This window comes from Photinus pyralis, unplaced genomic scaffold, assembly GCF_008802855.1.
Source record: "Photinus pyralis isolate 1611_PpyrPB1 unplaced genomic scaffold, Ppyr1.3 Ppyr1.4_LG5, whole genome shotgun sequence".
Classification (NCBI taxonomy): domain Eukaryota; kingdom Metazoa; phylum Arthropoda; class Insecta; order Coleoptera; family Lampyridae; genus Photinus; species Photinus pyralis.
This window is the reverse complement of record NW_022170596.1, coordinates 25598585-25616617: the sequence shown is the minus strand read 5'-3', so window position 1 is coordinate 25616617 and position 18033 is coordinate 25598585. Positions and strand designations below refer to the sequence as shown.

The 18033-nt window shown below is 39.2% G+C and overlaps 2 protein-coding genes and 1 long non-coding RNA gene across 3 annotated transcripts in view; 2 read left to right on the top strand and 1 right to left on the bottom strand.

Annotated features, from left to right (window-relative positions):
• Positions 1-2314: 2314 nt before the first annotated feature.
• LOC116170838 (venom carboxylesterase-6-like) lies at positions 2315-4757 on the top strand. Its single transcript, XM_031487366.1, has 10 exons — positions 2315-2608; positions 2651-2794; positions 2841-2979; positions 3028-3222; positions 3262-3455; positions 3502-3667; positions 3715-3893; positions 3940-4090; positions 4137-4272; positions 4321-4757. Exons 1-10 carry the CDS (start codon positions 2330-2332, stop codon positions 4490-4492), a joined length of 1755 nt encoding a protein of 584 aa, XP_031343226.1. The 5' UTR covers positions 2315-2329; the 3' UTR covers positions 4493-4757.
• On the bottom strand, positions 4370-11209 carry LOC116170841. The gene is made up of 9 exons (XM_031487369.1): positions 11101-11209; positions 10918-11050; positions 10627-10866; positions 10458-10579; positions 5416-5605; positions 5235-5367; positions 4926-5189; positions 4759-4880; positions 4370-4704 (listed from the first exon to the last, which is right to left on the bottom strand). Exons 5-9 carry the CDS (start codon positions 5602-5604, stop codon positions 4489-4491), a joined length of 924 nt encoding a protein of 307 aa, XP_031343229.1. The 5' UTR covers position 5605; positions 10458-10579; positions 10627-10866; positions 10918-11050; positions 11101-11209; the 3' UTR covers positions 4370-4488.
• A 5121-nt stretch (positions 11210-16330) lies between these two features.
• LOC116170846 overlaps positions 16331-18033 on the top strand; it is a 92259-nt gene continuing 90556 nt past the window's right edge. Inside the window, exon 1 of the long non-coding RNA XR_004145330.1 lies at positions 16331-16461. This is a non-coding gene — a long non-coding RNA (uncharacterized LOC116170846). The remainder of the gene's footprint in view (positions 16462-18033) is intronic.

Below are 18033 nucleotides of genomic sequence, written 5' to 3'. Positions count from 1 at the left end.
TTTATATCTAAGGCTGTCAAGAGAATCATCTCATCTGTAGTGCCACCAAAAAAGAAATGGAAAAACGTTCACCAATGACAGTGAGCAAGGCAGAGTCGACTCTCTTATTGATAGAACAACGCTGTTTCATTTACGAACTCTGGATGTTTCTCCGTGGTTGTGAAAAATTTTAGTTTACCAATGTTGTAAGCTCCTGATGTGTCACATCCTGAAAAACCATGGAAAAATGACGTCTCCGTGCATAATTGTTCGGTTGTACGTTCGTTCGACCGTTTTAAAAAAAGTTCATTGCTTTCCTCCAAATGCAGTGAGCAAGACAAGTATGTCGATTTCTTCAGCTACATTGGGATGCAGCAAAAGCAGAACGAACGATGAGGGTGTCTGCATCTGATTCTGATTGGTCGACAGTAACACCCATCTCTGACAATGAAGTTTTGAGAAGTACAATGAAACTAACCTTGTTCTTCTCGTTGCCAAGAAGTGGTGGTAATGTTGATATGGTGTTTTAATCGAATTGTACTTCTGTGAACTGGTATTTTTTCGTGCGACGCAAAGACTTAGCGCCTGCAACCTCCTGAGTAACCGTCAAATACAATGCTTGCAGAATTTAGATCAAAAACCACTTTATGTAAAAGAAAACCACCGTCGATGACGAAATGGCTCCTGGCACTGTTTAATTAGAGGATCATTGCACTGGTGTGAATGCATTAAACAAAGTCAACTTATAGCTTTTCTGATGCCATCATCAGGTGCTAATTCGTGCCTCAGATATTTTTTTATATCGCCGACTGTTTCTCTGAAATAATGCCAGTTCAAAGCTCAAAACCTCCAGCATCCCCTGAGCTTCTGAAGCTGATCTTCTGTCGATGCAAAAGAAACCGTCGACCAATTTGTGGATGTCGGACAACAGGCCTCAAATGTTCTGCAGCGTATCTTCATTGTTCTGGGGAGATTTGCAGGAACAAAACGGAAATATCAAAATTAATTAAGGAAAATGATTTCGAAGGAACCATCGACAATTATTGGGTCTCCCTCAACTATTTAACATTGAAGATCAACCAAATCCTGAGCCGCAGACCGAGAAAACAGTAATTATAGCATTTAGAAAATTAGAAAGTTATGTTAAATTATTAATCTTTATGTATAGGTACGAATACTATATAAAGGATAGTACCTATTCGCTTCGCAGCGCTGTAAAGCCATAATAAATGAATCAAATTAAAAAAGTTTGTAATGAAAATTATTCTTTGAAAACCCCTCTATAATATTGGTCTAATGATATTTTTTTGTAAAATGACCAGAAAAAAGGTATAATGATCAATTGAAAATTTTTTACAAAATGTTCATCAATTTTCGTTTAAAACTTTGTTATTTTTCATTCTGGGCCAAAGTTGTGGAGAATTTTATTTTTAATAAAAAATGATTGAATAAATTTTGTGTGAGAGCAATAGTTCGTCAGATAAACCATAAAAACCATTTGCGCCCCTTTTTCAAGAATGGCGGCCGTAGGACAAGGGCTGCAACCCCACAAATTTTAATTTAACTTTAGACTAACCCCTTCTTGATATTTAAAAAATAAAATTGCGTCCTCTAACTAACGCACACTAAGCCCAAAATTAACTTAAGAAAGTACTGACAGACAAAGTCTAGCGAAATTTAATGTGCTTCCTCATTGAGCTCCTGAGCCTCATAGTTAGCCCACTACTTCATTTATTTTACTCCCGCGATTTGTTTTGATCAATCTACTTCAGTGTAATATTAAAGTTACATAAGATATCTTTCATTGGTCCTTCGAGGTACACGTACCAAGACACCATACAATAGACTTCATGGTAAAACCTCTCTGCTATTCATCTTCGAGAACTCTTTTCGGTGGTGATTTGGGAGATCCAATGATACGATAATTCTTATCAGGGAGATTGAAAACAGATGTTGCAAGAAAACACGATCACGCGTGCGACCTTCGACGGTATACTTGACGTCAATATTATCCCAATACAGGCAGAAGCACTTCGCAAATAAATTCATGAAGTGACGTTACAGTGTAATTCAGCACGTGGTGGTGGACTTCATAACTCTGACCTCAAATTAATGAGAAAAAATCAAAACGCGTTGGAACTAACTGCGAACCCAAATTTGTCTATTATCAAAAAAAATGAGATTTAAAAAACACAATCGTAGACTAAGAGTAAATTTTCGTACTGGCCTAACTCATTTCATAACTCAACTCAAAACACAACGTTTTTTCCCAATTAAAAACCCTAAGTTTATGTAATAATGTCGATAAGCGATAAATGTATTTGACTATAAATAACACGAAACGTAAACGATGAACGTATGCATGGAATATTACCAATTGGTGTCACTCCATTTGTTTTATCATATAGCCTTAGTATTTCTAATTTTACTGTACACAAAAGTGGATCACCAGATGCTTTACGTTCTTTTGGCGTTAAATTTTCTGATAGCCCCAGGTGAAGCGGCAAAAATTACGACACAATATGGCACCATAGAAGGAGTCGTCTTCCGGACAAGATCGGGCAAGGAAGTGCTTGCCTACATGAGTATGCCTTATGCCGAACCACCGGTTGGAAAGTTACGTTTTCAGGTAAATTATCTACCATTGCTCACGCTGTAATGACCATTCTAGCCTCCGGTACCCGTGAAACGTTGGCCAAGGACGCTTAATGGGAGTAGAATACATGGGAAATGCCCTCAAAGGGCAATCTACACGTCAAGTGTTGCAAAAGAAGGTGACGAAGACTGTCTTTACATCAATGTGTACACACCCCTAGTATGCCTCGCTTGGAAATTTCTTAGTAATAAAGTGATTCTTGTAGAATGTGCGCGAAAGTTTACCAGTAATGGTCTATATCCACGGCGGAGGATATCGTACCGGTTGTGGTAGCTACAACTGCTTTGCTCCCAATGTCATTTTAGAGAAGGATGTTGTAATGGTTGCCTTTAATTACAGATTAGGTATCAATGTGTCCCTTGAAGTGTGCTAAGTATAAGAGTCATGCGTAGGTCCTCTTGGCTTTCTCAGTACAGGGGATGGTGTTGTTCCCGGAAACAACGGCCTAAAAGACCAAAACCTGGCACTCCGTTGGGTCAAGGATAATATACGCGATTTTGGCGGAGACCCCTCGAGAATCACGTTATTTGGCCAATCAGCAGGCGCTGCTAGTGTGCATCTGCATATTCTATCGGCCAAAAGTCAAGGTAACGCACTAAGTAAGTCTAACGATAACCTTTTCTTAGGATTGTTTCATAGCGCGATATTACAAAGCGGATCGGCTTTGACGGCTTGGGGTTTTGACCGAAACCAGAACGTTGCGTATACCAAAACCGTTGCGAAAAGCTTAAAATGCCCGACAACGGATAACCGTGCACTAGTCGACTGTTTAATGCATAAAAACCCTCATCAAATTGTAGAGGCCGATATTAACCTTAGAGTAATTGCTAACTGCAGCTTCGCCATATTCACCACTCTCTTTACAGAAATGGTCGATTGATCCCACCGTCACGTTTAAACCCACAATTGAGGAAGACACGAACGACGGTTTCATCACACAACCCCCGTCAGATTTAATTCGGTCAGGAAATTTCTCGAAAGTCCCATTGATCATTGGGATGAACACCGAGGAAGGCAGTATGAGGACCATTGGTACGGAATTGACTTCTCTAACATACCATTACAGTCAAACCTTGAAGGAATATATCGGGATCCCTTCGTCACGAAATACTTTAACGATCATTTTGAGCAAGTTGCTCCGGTCTCTTTGGGCATCGAAAATCTCTACAGCAATTTAGGTAGTGTAGTGAAACGGATACGAGATTTTTATTTTAAAAGTTCCCCTATCAATCATCACGCACGATTAAATGTGATAGATGTAAGTTGCTGACGAATAAGAAATCATGTTTGAGAGCAATTTCCAGATGTACTCAGATGCTCGGTTTAATAGTGGCATTGACGAAACTGTGAGGCTGCATAAAAAACATGCGGATTCGGAAGTATTTCTTTATTTGTTCGGACATAGAGGTGCTGGCAGTTACAGTGAAATGCAAGGCGAGATGTCCACTAATTACGGTAACCTTATGACCTCCTAGGTTTTTAATCACCTCTACTGTTGCAGGTGTCAACCACTGTGATGAACTTTTTTATTTGTTTCCCTACATGGAAACCCACTTACCCTTCAAGAAACCGGACGCTTTTGACAACAGGATTTCAAAAGTATTTACGAACCTGTGGACTAACTTCGCTGCGACTAGGTTGGCGAACGCCTTAACGGTTGCTTACCTAAACTACTATTGTTTCAGCAAACCGACGTTAACAAAGGATTCCGTCCCGGTTTGGGAACCAGTTGCGACGGATAGACTAGAATTTTATTTTATAGGCCAAAGTAGCCACATGGGCACCAATCTGCTCATGAAACGCCTACAGTTTTGGAGGAAATTAAACAAGGAATTTAGGAAACCCGACTATGACTAGTTTTTCGCCTTTGCTCGAAGCATCTGTTTTTCTGCTCTAGTTTTAGGTCTAGTTAATTTCATTTGTGAGTCGGATGGTACGATTCCAAGGGAAGGAGGTGGTGGTACCGGTCCTGCCATTACTGCACACGTATAGTTTCCGGCACCGGGGTCGTCGAAAATTAATTCCCCTTCGCGATCTCTCCAAGCGCAGTAGCTAACTTCGTAGATAGTCTAATTAATTATTTATGTTAGAATTGCTGATATATTAAATTATTGACAAAGTACCTCCATTCCTAACCTTTTTGCGACAGTTTGCATCGATAATGTCGGAAACAATCCGGCAACAACGGGAATATTATACGATCTTGCCACCCTTACTCCGCACATCATTAGTAGGTATCCTAGTGCTGCACAGATTGGATAGTTCCAGATCTACGCGACAAATAACTTACACTGGTGTCGATACTGTGGTAAAACGCAAAGCTCGTAATAGCGTAGGTAAACGTCGCAGTTACACTTCTCGTGGATGTCAACCCTTCGATTTATATGCGACCTAAACGCGACGCACTTCTTCATAGCTTCGCCTTCAATCAGTTGCACTTGGCTAAATACGCGGTTAAACTCATTCTTTCTCATAACCTTCAAGATTAGAACTCCGACGATTTTTAACTTCGCTTCCGATTCATCTTGTAAATCCTCGTCGTCGTGGACATAATCTGTAATTCTAATGAGTAGATGTGATCTTGTACACTGCAAGCTACTTAGATCTACAGCGATGATGGATGAGCTGTCACGAATTTGAAAACGGATGCGTCTCAAATAACAAGCCAAAGATTCCTCGTCGTTTAGGAGCTCGGTGTTTTTACACAAAACGTCATTCTCCAAAAAGTGATCCTAAAAGGTGCCATTTCCGGTACCTGTTTTATTTTATCAGCTATGTACCTTAAACATATTTACGACCTCCTCGTGTTGATCCTCCTTTAGATCTTGAATTCGGATGCCGTACGACGTTTCCTTCCACACGAGCGGCGAGAATATACGTTTCAGCTGAATCTTAAGAGGATCTTCGAAGATTTCTTCTTCTTTTACAGCTTTCGCCCTCTCTTCCTCGAGTCGTAATCTTCTACTCATTCTGCGAGGAATGGAAGACAAGTATGACAGTGATCAAGACGTTTACATGTCAGTAGTTTCATATATTTCAAATACATTTGTAAAGTAATAACTATTTTGGTTTTTTCTTATCGCGCACTTCGATCACTGGAGGAACTTTAGGTGGTGATACGATGGGAGGTGGCAATATGTTCAAATCCATAAGTGTACAACAGCCTACAAAATCCTTCGAAAAAACGAAATCGCCCTGTTCGTTCCTCCAGTCAGCATAGTATAAAGTATATAGTGTCTGAAATTATAATGTATTATTGAGTAAAGTAAGTAAGTAAGTCCAGTTCTATCAGCCTTATGCACTTGCGGGGGGGGGTAAGTTGCGAAAAGAATTACTTCTACGCTATCGAGGTTGTGTTCCCAATTTACTTGGTACACAAAAAAGTAATAAATTTCAACCTTTGGCACCGATCTAATGAATTTGGACGTCTCCTCAACCAAATTTAGTGAATATACACAAAGAATTTGATGTTGATGTTGTTTCTAAAAAATGCGTATCCAATCTAAATATTAATAAATAGTGAATTTTCTTTATTCCGGTTTGTTAATCTACGATCTCGTCCAAGCGGAAGACTATCGATTGTCCGTCCAAAACAGAATTAAGAAACCTCCTCGTTCTTGTCTCAAAAGCCTTGATCGAAAGTATCAGTCTTTTACCTTCTTAAAAATAGTGTATAATTTCCAGATGCCATGAAAATGACATTCCATTATTCACTTCCAGTTAATAATGAAATCATTATGAACCACTGTTAAACTGCTGTCAAAGCCTACTTTATGGAGGGTTAAAATGTGATTATAGACTCGTAGCAATGCAATAAAAGCGAATCGTATGCATTTTAAAACGTCCAGCGCCCTCTCAATTATGAAAAGTAGAACTTCCAGGTCTCAGGCATAACAGTTGCAGTGTTCTATAGAAGTAAAAGCTTTGAAGCATTATGGTTCACAAAGATGGAGAAATGTGGCTATTGGGCACTTTTTCTGTGTGAAATTAATTTTTACTTTCTTTCGACTTTCGATTATTCTGAAAATCGGGTTTTTGAAAATCCTTCGAAACTTAATTCGTATTGATTTTGAAGTTATAATGAAACGAAAATTAAAATTAGAAAAAATTGGAATCGATATTTTTGCATTTTAACAGAAGAAAAATTGTTGAAAACGTTGTTTCCCCTGGAAATAACATTAGTTGACTTTATCAAACAACGAATTCAGTGTCTTGAAGGCGACACTTTGTATGTTGAGCTTTCAGACGATTTTCATTGCACGAACTTTATTAATGAGCGACAAAAAGAAAGTGTATGATTTTCTGTTCGTTCGTCTGTGTCCAGAATAACTCGCGAACGGTTTCGAATTTTCCAATTCTCTTTTCAGTAATAGGTAGACAGTGGCCAAGGGACTAACTGATTACATTTTGGTCAATGCTCGTCAACCGGAAGTGACTTTGTCGCTCGTTGTCTGTATTGGTCCAGTTTATTTCGTTTATAATTTTATACAGGGCGATTCAAAATGGAGTGCAAAGATCCTAAGGGCGTATTTACCAGCCAAACTAAGAAATCTTAGTTTTCTATATACAGGCTGTAAAAGTTTTTAAAAAAATTGTTTCTTTTATCAATTATTCAAAAACCTTTCAGCAGATTTAAATGGTAGGCTTATTTGTCGTCATAAGGGCCTTCCTTTGGATTAAAATAAATAAAAACAGATTTTTTTCAAAAAACTTTGACACACTGTATCTAGAAAACGAAGCAAGTTAGGACAACCGATTACCTATATGAAAAAAATTTCTTTTTTTTGGTGGTAAATAAGCCCTTAAAATTTTTGCATTCAATTTTGATTCTAAAATTTAATAAAAAACGTTGTTATACGAAGCACAGAAGAAAGAAGGCACCTGCTTAAGTACACAATGAAATAAATTAAGAAATTCTGTACAAGCTTTTAAAAATCGACTGGCTTATTGCTTAGATCTTTAGAACAAAACTGAGGTCATCTTGAACATCCCTTGTAAATTCTTTGGGTTGCAGAAGTAACTAACTATCAGGCATATCACTGCATTGACATGTCTATTTTAGAATCGAACATACGAGTTTTATGCAGGAGATTTGTATGTTCAGTGTTAAAATTTACGCACTGTATATATACACACTTATGCTAAAAGAAATGTCTTTCTAGCACCAAAAGTAAGGTTATGGGTATGTCAAAACAACGCATTCTGGCACGAGACGCGTCAGACTTGGACGTTAGTGGAACTCTGTTCCAGCAAGCTGATTGATGCAGAGGACTAGTATCGATGATCATTACGGTGCTTGGTAGAATTTAGCACGTTTCACTAAGATTCTGCATCTGAGAATTTGGGTTGCGGCGATAAGTGGTTTTATGTATCTGTTACACTCCCCCTCTGTCTCCTAAGGGCGTCTCGGATTTTGGTGGGTTTCGGTGGTCTTCCCGTCTTTCTTATAGGTCGGATGGGGTTGTTCCCTTGGTATGGTTTTACAGCAGACACGTGGTATTTCCCGAGGGCCTTGGTTTTTTGGGCTTGCTATTTTGTAAGTAGTTCAGGATGCTTGTTGCATATGAGGTTGAGTTTACTAGTCTCTCCTTTGGTACGCAATGAGTGTGAGTTGGCCAAGACCTGATCTCCTGGTTGGAATTGCGGTTCTTCTTGTCGATTTCGTTCTGCGTACTGTTTTTGTTTATCTTGTTGTTCTTCCTGGACTATCTTCGATTGGCGGATGACAGCCGTTAATTGTATTAGTTGTAGTGTTATCTCTGTGATGAAATTTTCGCTTTGGATAATACTTCGTTGGTCCCGGTTTACGTCGACAGTTGTTGGGAGTTCGCGTCCAACTGTAAGGTATTCTTCATTTTTTTTATTTATTTATAACCTCTCTCTTGTTGTGAGCTCTCAACAGGCGTTCCACGGATCCTAGGTTGGTTCCTTCTCACTGGGATAGAACAGCCCGTAAGGCGCTATTGCTGGCATCTGTGTGCAGCAGTATGAGAGCTGTGGTAGTAGCTTCCGTAGCGTTAGTATGCTTCTTGTTGGGCCAGCGTCCCGGTGCCAAGTAGTGTCTTTCTTTAGGAGGCTGTTGAGAGGTTTTGCGAGACCGGCAATATCGGCCTGGGTCTTCGTGGCGTCCACGGACATTTCTTGTGAGCTAATGAGTTATCCAAGATCATTTGGACATGGCCCGCCACCTTCCTTCCTTCCACCAACCACTTCCGCGCCTACCTTAATCAAGTTACCCTACTCGCATACCTTGACGACGTAACTCTCCTCTCCTCATACGTGGAGAAACACATGGAACACTTGTTTGAGGTCCTCCATGTGTTTCACCACGTCTGAGGAGAGGGAAGTTATGTCGTCAAGGTACACAAGTATAGGAACTAGGGTAATGCCGCCGCGGAAGTGGTTGATTTGTCCCTGGAAGGTGGCAGGCGCATTTTTAAGGCCAAAGGGCATACGTTTGAAACGGTACAGTCCTAATGGTGTCACAACCGTAGTGTAGTCTCCGCCTTCGCACGTACTAAGATCTTCCACCACCCGCCATGTAAGTACCGATTATATGTGCACCAGTTACGTGCAGCCCATCCTAGGTTATGGGTAGCAGTCTGCTACTGTTACACTGTTTATCGATACACACACGCGTTGAACCGTCTGGTTTTAATACCAAAATCACTAGTTGCTTGTAGGGTAGGTTTAAGATGAGGCCCGGCTTCTTCGACAAAGTCCATAATATGTGACGTGCGGTTCTTGGTTTGAGGGAGGATGATAACCGAAGTTTTTTTTTTAAGGCTTTCGGGATCTTGCCCATTTTAACCTACATTAGAGAAACCAGAGGACTAAACAAAGATTTATACGTTTCACGCTTTGGGGCCGATCAAAGCGACTTCACACAAAACATAGGTAGGCCACGGAAGGTTGGTAGCACATAAGGATGACATAATACGGGTTACAATTACAACGGTAGTTTACTTGCAGCTACAAACTGAGAACATCGCGAGGGCGATGTTGCCATTAGAAAGGACGAGGTCGACTCGATGGAAAACGGGCAACCCCGGCTTTGGAGGACGTTATAAAATGATGAACCGGCGAAGTACTCGCAATCTGTGTACAAGAGACTACCTCATTTGGCATTTGGTGATTTTAAATTTTAACGTAAGAGATTCACAACTAAATTTCAAGCATATATAAGAGATATAACGCAAAATTTCAAAATTTAGACTATATATAAGACGTTAGTAGCGTAGCGAATATTTCAAAGCAACATCGGGGTGCCATCAAGACACTATCAAGTCGATAAGGTATTAGTCCCCGGCGATCAGGAACGAAGGCGCATGTGACGCATTCTTTGTTTGCTATATAAGCAAATTGAACCGTCTTTAATTTCAAGATTGATGCCGAAATGAAATACCGACATTCGCGCTCGTGTGTTATAAATCTACATAAATTTGAGTACAAGTGAGTGGTAAATAATAGCTGTGTTATAAATTTAGTGCTCCAAAATAAAAAAAACAACTGCAAGTCGTGATTCAAAACTTGATAGAAGATATTCGTATTTTTAAATTTGAATTTGAAATGAAGGAAAAGTATTCCAAGACAATAAAAGTCGATATAGTTGTATAAAAGCAATCATAGATAATTTAGAAAACGAAATCTTTGAAACGGAACGTATAAAAGGAGCAATGTAACATAACGCCGACGGAAAAAATTGCCAAGATGTGCAATTGTATTATATTTTTGAGTTTCCGTACAGTGCCTTCCACGTATGGCGCAGGATTGTGAGGAAGTTGCCCAAAAAACGCTTACATTTGGTGTCACTCTACCTCACCTTCATTCCTAATTTCTTTGCTAAGGTTTGTATTCCGTCATCCTCAAATAGACCCACCACAGCTGCCGCTCCCTTCGCTTTGGCAACGTCAATTCCACAACGCACCAAATGATTCGCTAGCCCTGCAAGTAACTTCTATGTGCAAAACGCTCACAAAAAATAATATTACCCCTGTGCCTGTACTCTGGTAATAAACACAAATCATAGTAACGAACAATCCGGTCGCACTTATATTTCGCGAAAAAGTCCACCTTTCCGTGCATGTGCTGTCTCAATCTCACGTACTCTTTCATTGCATCTCCAGAAACCAACCGAATGCGTCTCATCACACGCGCGTAATCAAATTTGTCGATGGTTCTCAAGACCAACACTCCCACTATTTTCCTCCGACCCTCTTCTGTGGTAGAATCTGGAACAGTTCGCCAGAAACTCATCGACCAAAATCAGTTCGTGTAGTTACTTTCATCAACGACGATGATCGACGAATTATTGCCCACGGTAAGCAGCAGATGTTCAGTAAAGGATCTTGCGGATTCCTCGTCCTTCAAAAAACCCAAACTTTGGCATATGTGATTGTGTGGAAAGTAGTGGCTCTGAAAAATAGTTCGATATGTAGTTTTGTATTATTCTGTAATTAATTGACCTTAAGTAATTCAACAATCTCGTGAAAACGGTCGGGTTTTAGGTCTTCAACTGTGAAAGCACCGGTTCGTCCCCAAACAGTGGGAAAGTAGATAGTATTGTCGGACGTCATATTTGACAGGTATGAAATTCATTTCTCATTGGACTATCGGCCGATATCCATGCTGCCAACATTTTCTAAGGTTTATGAGAAGTTAATTGCTTTACAAATCTCGAAATACTTCCTGGAAAATAATCTCTTTTATCCGAACCAGTTTGGTTTTCGGCATGGAGAGTGTACTGCTGATGCCTTACCGTCATTTGTCAATACAACTCTTCAATGTTTTGAACAAGGAGAACATGCAGCGTTATTTTTAGACCTATCTAGTGCTTTTGACAATGTTTCAGATGACATACTATTAAAGAATCTTATCAGGGTTTACAACTTTGATTTAACAAGCAGATTCTTAACTAAATCATATCTGTCTAATAGAAATCATTGCTTTAGGATTAATAACATAAACTCGTGTTAACAAGGGGCGTGCCGCAAGGACGCATACTTGGACCGGCCCTGTTTCTAATCTACATCAACGACTTTCCCAACTGTATCTTGCAATCTGACGTTAATAACTGCCTACTATATGCGGACGACACTACTCTTCTAATGAAAGATAACACATATCCGCGAAAATTAGCGCTAATCTTTATGTACTGCCTAGGGGTTATCCGGTAATATCCTAATATCCCTCAGCAGACCTTTCGGATGGCTTACTTTGACCTATGTCATTGTCACTCTACTGTCACTCTACACTCAGTCTCTCTATAATCATCTGTGGATAGTGCTCCTCCAGTAAAAGAATGTTTAAACTTCGTCATGCAATTAAAATCGTGGCTAACTAGGATACAGAGTCAACTGCCGATCTGTTTTCGTTCAGTACAAGATACTAAGTCTTAAGAACTTAGTACCTATATTACAATTATTACAAAGACAATCTGAATTACACTGTTACGATACAAGATCCCAAAATAATGTTTGTATGCCTTTCCATAGACTCTGAAAGTTTATGCACAAGTAAGAAAGAGATTAGCAAATAATGCGTATGTACTGCACTGGCCAGGTACAAAAAATTACAGGACTACTCAAAATATAGTCAATCTGAACCGGTGTAGACGAAAAGGGGAGGATGATGAAGAGGAAATGTAAGAAAGTTTGTTTTTCCAAAATCTAGGTTATATCGTCATTGGGGGGTAACTGTAACGCCCCGTTTACATTATGTTAATTTTATTTTTTATTTGTAATAGAGCTTCGGTAGTTTAATGTAGGGTCGTCGTTTGTTCCTATGAAATTGCGGGCGGTCGCTGTCACTTTTTTGGTTTGGTTTATGATTTTTAACCGGTTCAAGTAATCGATCTGCCTTAGACACACCAATCTTAAACTGAAATCCACGCCTATTCCCTAGTTCAAAATACCTACATGACTAATTCAGACGTTCTTTAATTAAAACCATATTTAGATTTTGCCATTTTGGGTAATTTTATACTAATATAATAGCAATAGTTCAGATGCCGCCTAAGCTTAACCCCTGACACAGTAAGCCCAATAATAAACTGTGAATTATGGACGGGCCGTGGACATCAGGAAAATGTTAATGGTTTAATTTTTTCTATCAACGGTCGCGGACCAATAGTGGCGGTTTCAGTCTGTAGAACTTAAATCTGATTGGGTAGTTTAAGAGCGTTTAAAATTGGTGCGTGAAAACAGAAAGATCGTAGGCGCTAAATTCGATGTAGAAAAAGGGGATAATTAGCGGAACGGAAGGCAAGTGGAAAGGGCCTGACGGAAAGCGGAATCGGTCTCAACGAAAAAGTGTTTTCTCACACTACTTTAGAAACAACTACTTTCATCTCTAAAAAGAGTGAGGAAAATGTGATTTTCCTCTCTAGGGAGGAAAGTAGAGAACAATCGCTGCGATAATCTTAATAATGACATTTAAAATTGAAACATACTCGCATCTGGACTGGTATGTATTAAACTTTATTATTGCATACTATAATTTTTCAATTTTTATTGCAGTTTTAAAAAAAATTATGTGTAAAACTTGAGAAGAAGGTGTTTTTCAACTCTCGTTTAATTACTTTTAACTCGAGTTGAAAAACTCCACTTTCTTCTCTAGTTGTACAAATAACCATTACGACCTATTCTCATACCTACCAAATATACAAAAAAACGTTTCATAAAAATCGGTCAAACCATTTCAGAAGAGTTCATCCACAAACATTGTTACTTGTGGTGTTTGTGGTCGCACTCCTCCGAAACGGCTTGGCTTGGCCGTTTTTTGTGAAATGTTTTTTGTATACTTATTATTAGCGGTTTGAAATACACTTTACGACTTATTCTCATACCTACCAAATATCAAAATTTCATAAAAATCTGTCTAGCCGTTTCGGAGGGATGTGACCCCAAAACACCGTAACACGAGATTTTTATATATTGGCCGTTCAATGCTTATTTTATTAAGGATCCTCAGAGCCTTTATAGTTTTGTATTGTCCGTCCGTCCGTCCGTGTGCGCTATAACTCTTTTTATAAATGTCCGATCGTGTTGAAATTTGCCGTATTGGTACTTTGGACATTAAGGTAGCACGCCATTGATTTTCAGGAAGCTTGCTCAACAGGAACAAAAGTTATAGGACTTCGAATGAATCGGGAACAGAAAAAACTGTGAGCTCAGCATAATAGAAATCCAGAGCCGTCCTTAGCAAATGCGAGACCTGAAGCGAAATATTTTTGCGGGGATTTTTTTAACATTGATTGCCGGGGGGGGGGCTTATTTCCATAATAAGCCAGCATTCATCAGTTGCTTTTATTTCAGAAAATAAATAAGAAATCAATTGATTTTTTTTAAATGGCAATGCACCTTTTCATTAGGCTCATTTGATAGAGATTTTGTTTCTCTTTTCGATGATATGTACCCTTATTCAAGAAAATTTTTCAAAAAAATGTATCATAATTAGATGAATAACATTAATCTATATATCCTACATCAAAATAAAACAAATAAACCTGTACGTTTCGTATTAAACCTTGAAGACAAAACGAAATTAGCAGTAAAATGGCTTTCATCGCAATGAATATTCAAAATGTTCAAATGGTACGTCATTGAAAAGAGAAAAAAATCTCTATCAAATGAGCCTAATAAAAGTGTGCATTGCTATTTAAAAAAAATCAATTATTTTTCATTATTCATTTGTTTTCTGAAATAAAAACAATGGAATGCTGCCTTATCAGGGGAAATAAAATCGTTATTCTTGCGCCGAAATTGTTGGCAAAAAGAACAAGAGCACTATATCAATTCCCTAGACATGAATTTGATGCATATTTTTTGTTGACCATATGTACTTTGCAAGGTTGAAATAAATGGTCGTTAAAAAGTGTTGGTAATACCGAGGATCCTTCGATATTTCGTTGTATCGGTTTATTGGCAAGCTGCAAAAAATCAACGAATTTTGTAGTTTCGTTTCCAATCGCAGGAGAGGTTTTCCTTGCGAACAGTTTAAGTTCAAAATTCAAATTTTTACGGCATTTTTGCAAATTTATTTGTAAAAAGGTAAAGGTAGTCTTTAATCTCACTTTTCCCGGCTGGCTTGCTGGTTGGCGGGCCAGAAGAATAGCGCTTTTAAAAAGACGAGGAATGCACGTGTACGGGGCCGTGCAATTAACAATTTCAGGGCCGGGGCTTGAAGCCAGCGACATCTGGGCGCCATCCCTGAGCGTTTTATATTATCATAGAGATTTTTCAGTTTTTTTCTATATTCTTCTAGGTTTTGGTCCGATTGTGTTGAAATTGGTATCGTCGGAAAGGTCTTGTAAAGGCGCACTATTCCTGCGTGACGGAAATTTGTTTTTTTTCCTATGGGCGAAATTAACCACCTTTTGCAAAGCGCGCGTCTTCGAGGAGTAGTCGATTTTGGGCGCGTAATAATGTCTTAGAGCTCTAATCGCGGTGTGTCGCCAATAGAAGCACGAGCTATGATGAAGTGCCTAAAAATGGAGTACTATTTTGTGGCGGGGTTTAGCGAATGTGGTAGCCCCCGACAAGATCTTATTGATGGTGGAGTCAAAACTTCAAACGCGCATTGTGAGTGAACAGGACGCCGGTAGTGGGTACCGACAAAGGGAATATGGGAACCCCCGTTGAGATCTTACTGATGGTGGAGTCAAAACTTCCAACGAGAATTGCGGGTGAACGGGAAGTCGGAAGTGACTACCGACAAAGGAAATGTGATAGCTCCCGACAAGATCTTACTGATGGTGGAGTGAAAACTTCAAACTCGAATTGCGGGTGAACGGGACGTCGAAATTGGGTACCGACAAAGGGAATATGGTAACCTCCGACGAGATCTTGCTGATGGTGGAGTCAAAACTTGAAACGCGAATTGCGGGTGCACGGGACTTTGGAAGCGGGTACCGACAAAAGGAATATGGTAGGCCTTTCACAAGATCTTATTCACGTTGGAGTCAAAACTGAAAAATAGAATACTGATCTGCCACACAAAAATACGCGAAGGTCACTTAGACATATTACAAGTTAAAATATCCAAAAACACAAACCGAATTTAATCCGCTAAACAAACCTTACGTACAATAAAGCACAGGTTAGTCATTAATTAGTGGTATAATTTAAGAACGAAGGGGGGACACATCTTCCCATAAGAAAGACTAGAGGAAGGTATTGTAAAATTTTACGAATCAGATGCTTTCGGATCATATGGTATAATAAAAATTTCGGATGAATATCTCGCCGAAAATGGCCATTGGAGCGACAAATAATGAATGCCTTGTAGGTGCGCATGCAACGAAACATATGGAACAAAACGGGCATGTTTAGAGGAAAGGTTTGCTACCGGATAAATATAAAACATCGCTATTTCTTGCGTTTGGCACGAGTGATGGAAAAAAGCGTACCTTTAGGACTTTGGGCAGTCAGCAGTTTCATAATTTAAACAAGCAATGGTAATTCCGCCCTCTTTGAAATGGAAAAAGTCGCCTGAAAGGTTACACGAAATGTTCTTCTATCAGCAGTCAAAATTTTCGCGCAAAAAAATTGCCGCAAACTCGAAACAATAAGAATTTGAATTTTTATCGAACACCGTGACGCAAGCGCCGCGTCGATTATCGACGCTTTGCGCAGAATCCGACGAGGTTTACCATATCAAAATTTTATCTCGCGCACTTACTTTAGTTCACCGTAAACGCTACATCTGGTTTCCTCGCACGTGTTTTTTTATCGTAGTGTTTTGTTTATATCGATGTTATTTAACTTTTTGTGATTTGCACGTTTTACTTTTTGTGAACAAAAGTGGATCCTTTATACTGTTACAAGGTAGGTTTTCACTTAAATGACTCGTCAATTGATTGTTTTAAAGCTCCTCAGCTTCTGTTTGCCTTTTTTTAAAATTAATTGCGATAAATGCCACCTGAGGATCTTTGACGGTATTGGCCATTTGTCTAAAATAGCGCTGTCAGCTATTCAGATGCAAGCTATTTGCTGTTATAACACAGACCGTTTGGGTACAGGTATTTTATCGTTAGTCACTATCTAATTGTGCGCGTGTTAGTCATTGTTTTTGTAAATTTGCATTGATTGATTTCATGTTTTTCACTTTCGCCCACGCTTCCGCAACAAAAAAAATGCGTTTACACTTTTATCATCATTTCAATCATCTCGGCGCTTTGTGCACTGTAAATAATCGAGAATGTAATGCTTGGCTTCAAATTTGTTTGAAGATAACATCAAGTTCGTGATATGACTATCCCGAAGTCGTCGCATTAGTAAGTTAGAATGTCGTGTTGCATTCATTACCATACCGTATGGTTAGTTGTGCAAACGTGTAGGCAATTGTCAAAGAAACTATGGTGGAGTTCTCTTGAATTACTGGTATATAAGGGCCCTCTTATGTACATTCCATAAAAGCTATATTAAGCACGGGGATGCTATTTTTAGACCCATTTGACTAGGTCAGTGACGTAGGCGTTTCCGTATACAGCAGGTTTGATAGTGTCTCGCCAACTTTTTCATTACTGATGATGATATTCGGTCTGGTCCGGCTGTCACAAATGATTAAAAAGCCAATTTATGTCTGCACAAGACGAGCCGTGACCTCAAGACCCTCTGACTTAACTACGGCACCCCTAGTGCGCATGGGGCTATCGGTTTCTTGACCTTAGTAGTAGGTGTGAACTAATTACCATTTCTTTCCTTCTTCCATTCGTTAATAAAGGTGCAGCGTTTTTACTTTTGCCTTGATTAAGTGTTGTGACTAAAAAATTAACGGCCCACTATTCATGACTGCACTTCCGTTCGCGAACAGTATGGCTTCTAATGAATTCCCCTTTATTTCCATTCCATTTTAATCAGGGAAACAGCTCGCTACTTTCTGGTGCTCAAATCTCGGTCTCGGTTTGAAGTACTCACAACTCTCGAAGTGTCAAATGTTTTAAAGTTGGCAGGGACATACTGCTAAACATTCCGGAAATTTCGCGAATGTTGGCCAAACTATCAAAACATTTGCATCTTATTAAGAATTTCCAGTTTCCTTCCTTGATTATATACTGAGAAAATGCAGCACAGAAACTTCAGTTGAATAATTTGTTGGAAATCTCTGTTATTATTTTCTATATATTTAAGAGTTTTAAAGAACTGCTACGTTTGCAAAATAGTACATAAATAGTTAAGTTAAAAAAGATTTACACATAAAAGATATTACCCCAGGGACGGATTTGTACAGGGTGTCCCAATTTCGATGTCCCAATATGAAAAACTTTGTTATCCACAAGAACATTGGGAAACTGTTTTCAAGGGATTCTTAATGCACTAAGCATTCACCCCTAACTTAAAGTGTAGTATGCGCAGCCGCTCCTCAACAACATAATCCTCCACTACTGTATAGGAATG

Excerpts from the sequence above, each read along its gene's own strand:
- LOC116170838 (XM_031487366.1), top strand. The coding sequence starts at position 2,330 with ATGAACGTATGCATGGAATATTACCAATTGGTGTCACTCCATTTGTTT. Across the intron at positions 3,894-3,939 it reads CACGATTAAATGTGATAGAT|ATGTACTCAGATGCTCGGTT; the intron begins GTAAGTTGCTGA and ends AGCAATTTCCAG. Across the intron at positions 4,091-4,136 it reads CGAGATGTCCACTAATTACG|GTGTCAACCACTGTGATGAA; the intron begins GTAACCTTATGA and ends CTACTGTTGCAG.
- LOC116170841 (XM_031487369.1), bottom strand. The coding sequence starts at position 5,604 with ATGAGTAGAAGATTACGACTCGAGGAAGAGAGGGCGAAAGCTGTAAAA. Across the intron at positions 5,368-5,415 it reads AGGTCGTAAATATGTTTAAG|GATCACTTTTTGGAGAATGA; the intron begins GTACATAGCTGA and ends GGCACCTTTTAG. Across the intron at positions 4,705-4,758 it reads CAAAAAGGTTAGGAATGGAG|ACTATCTACGAAGTTAGCTA; the intron begins GTACTTTGTCAA and ends ATAATTAATTAG.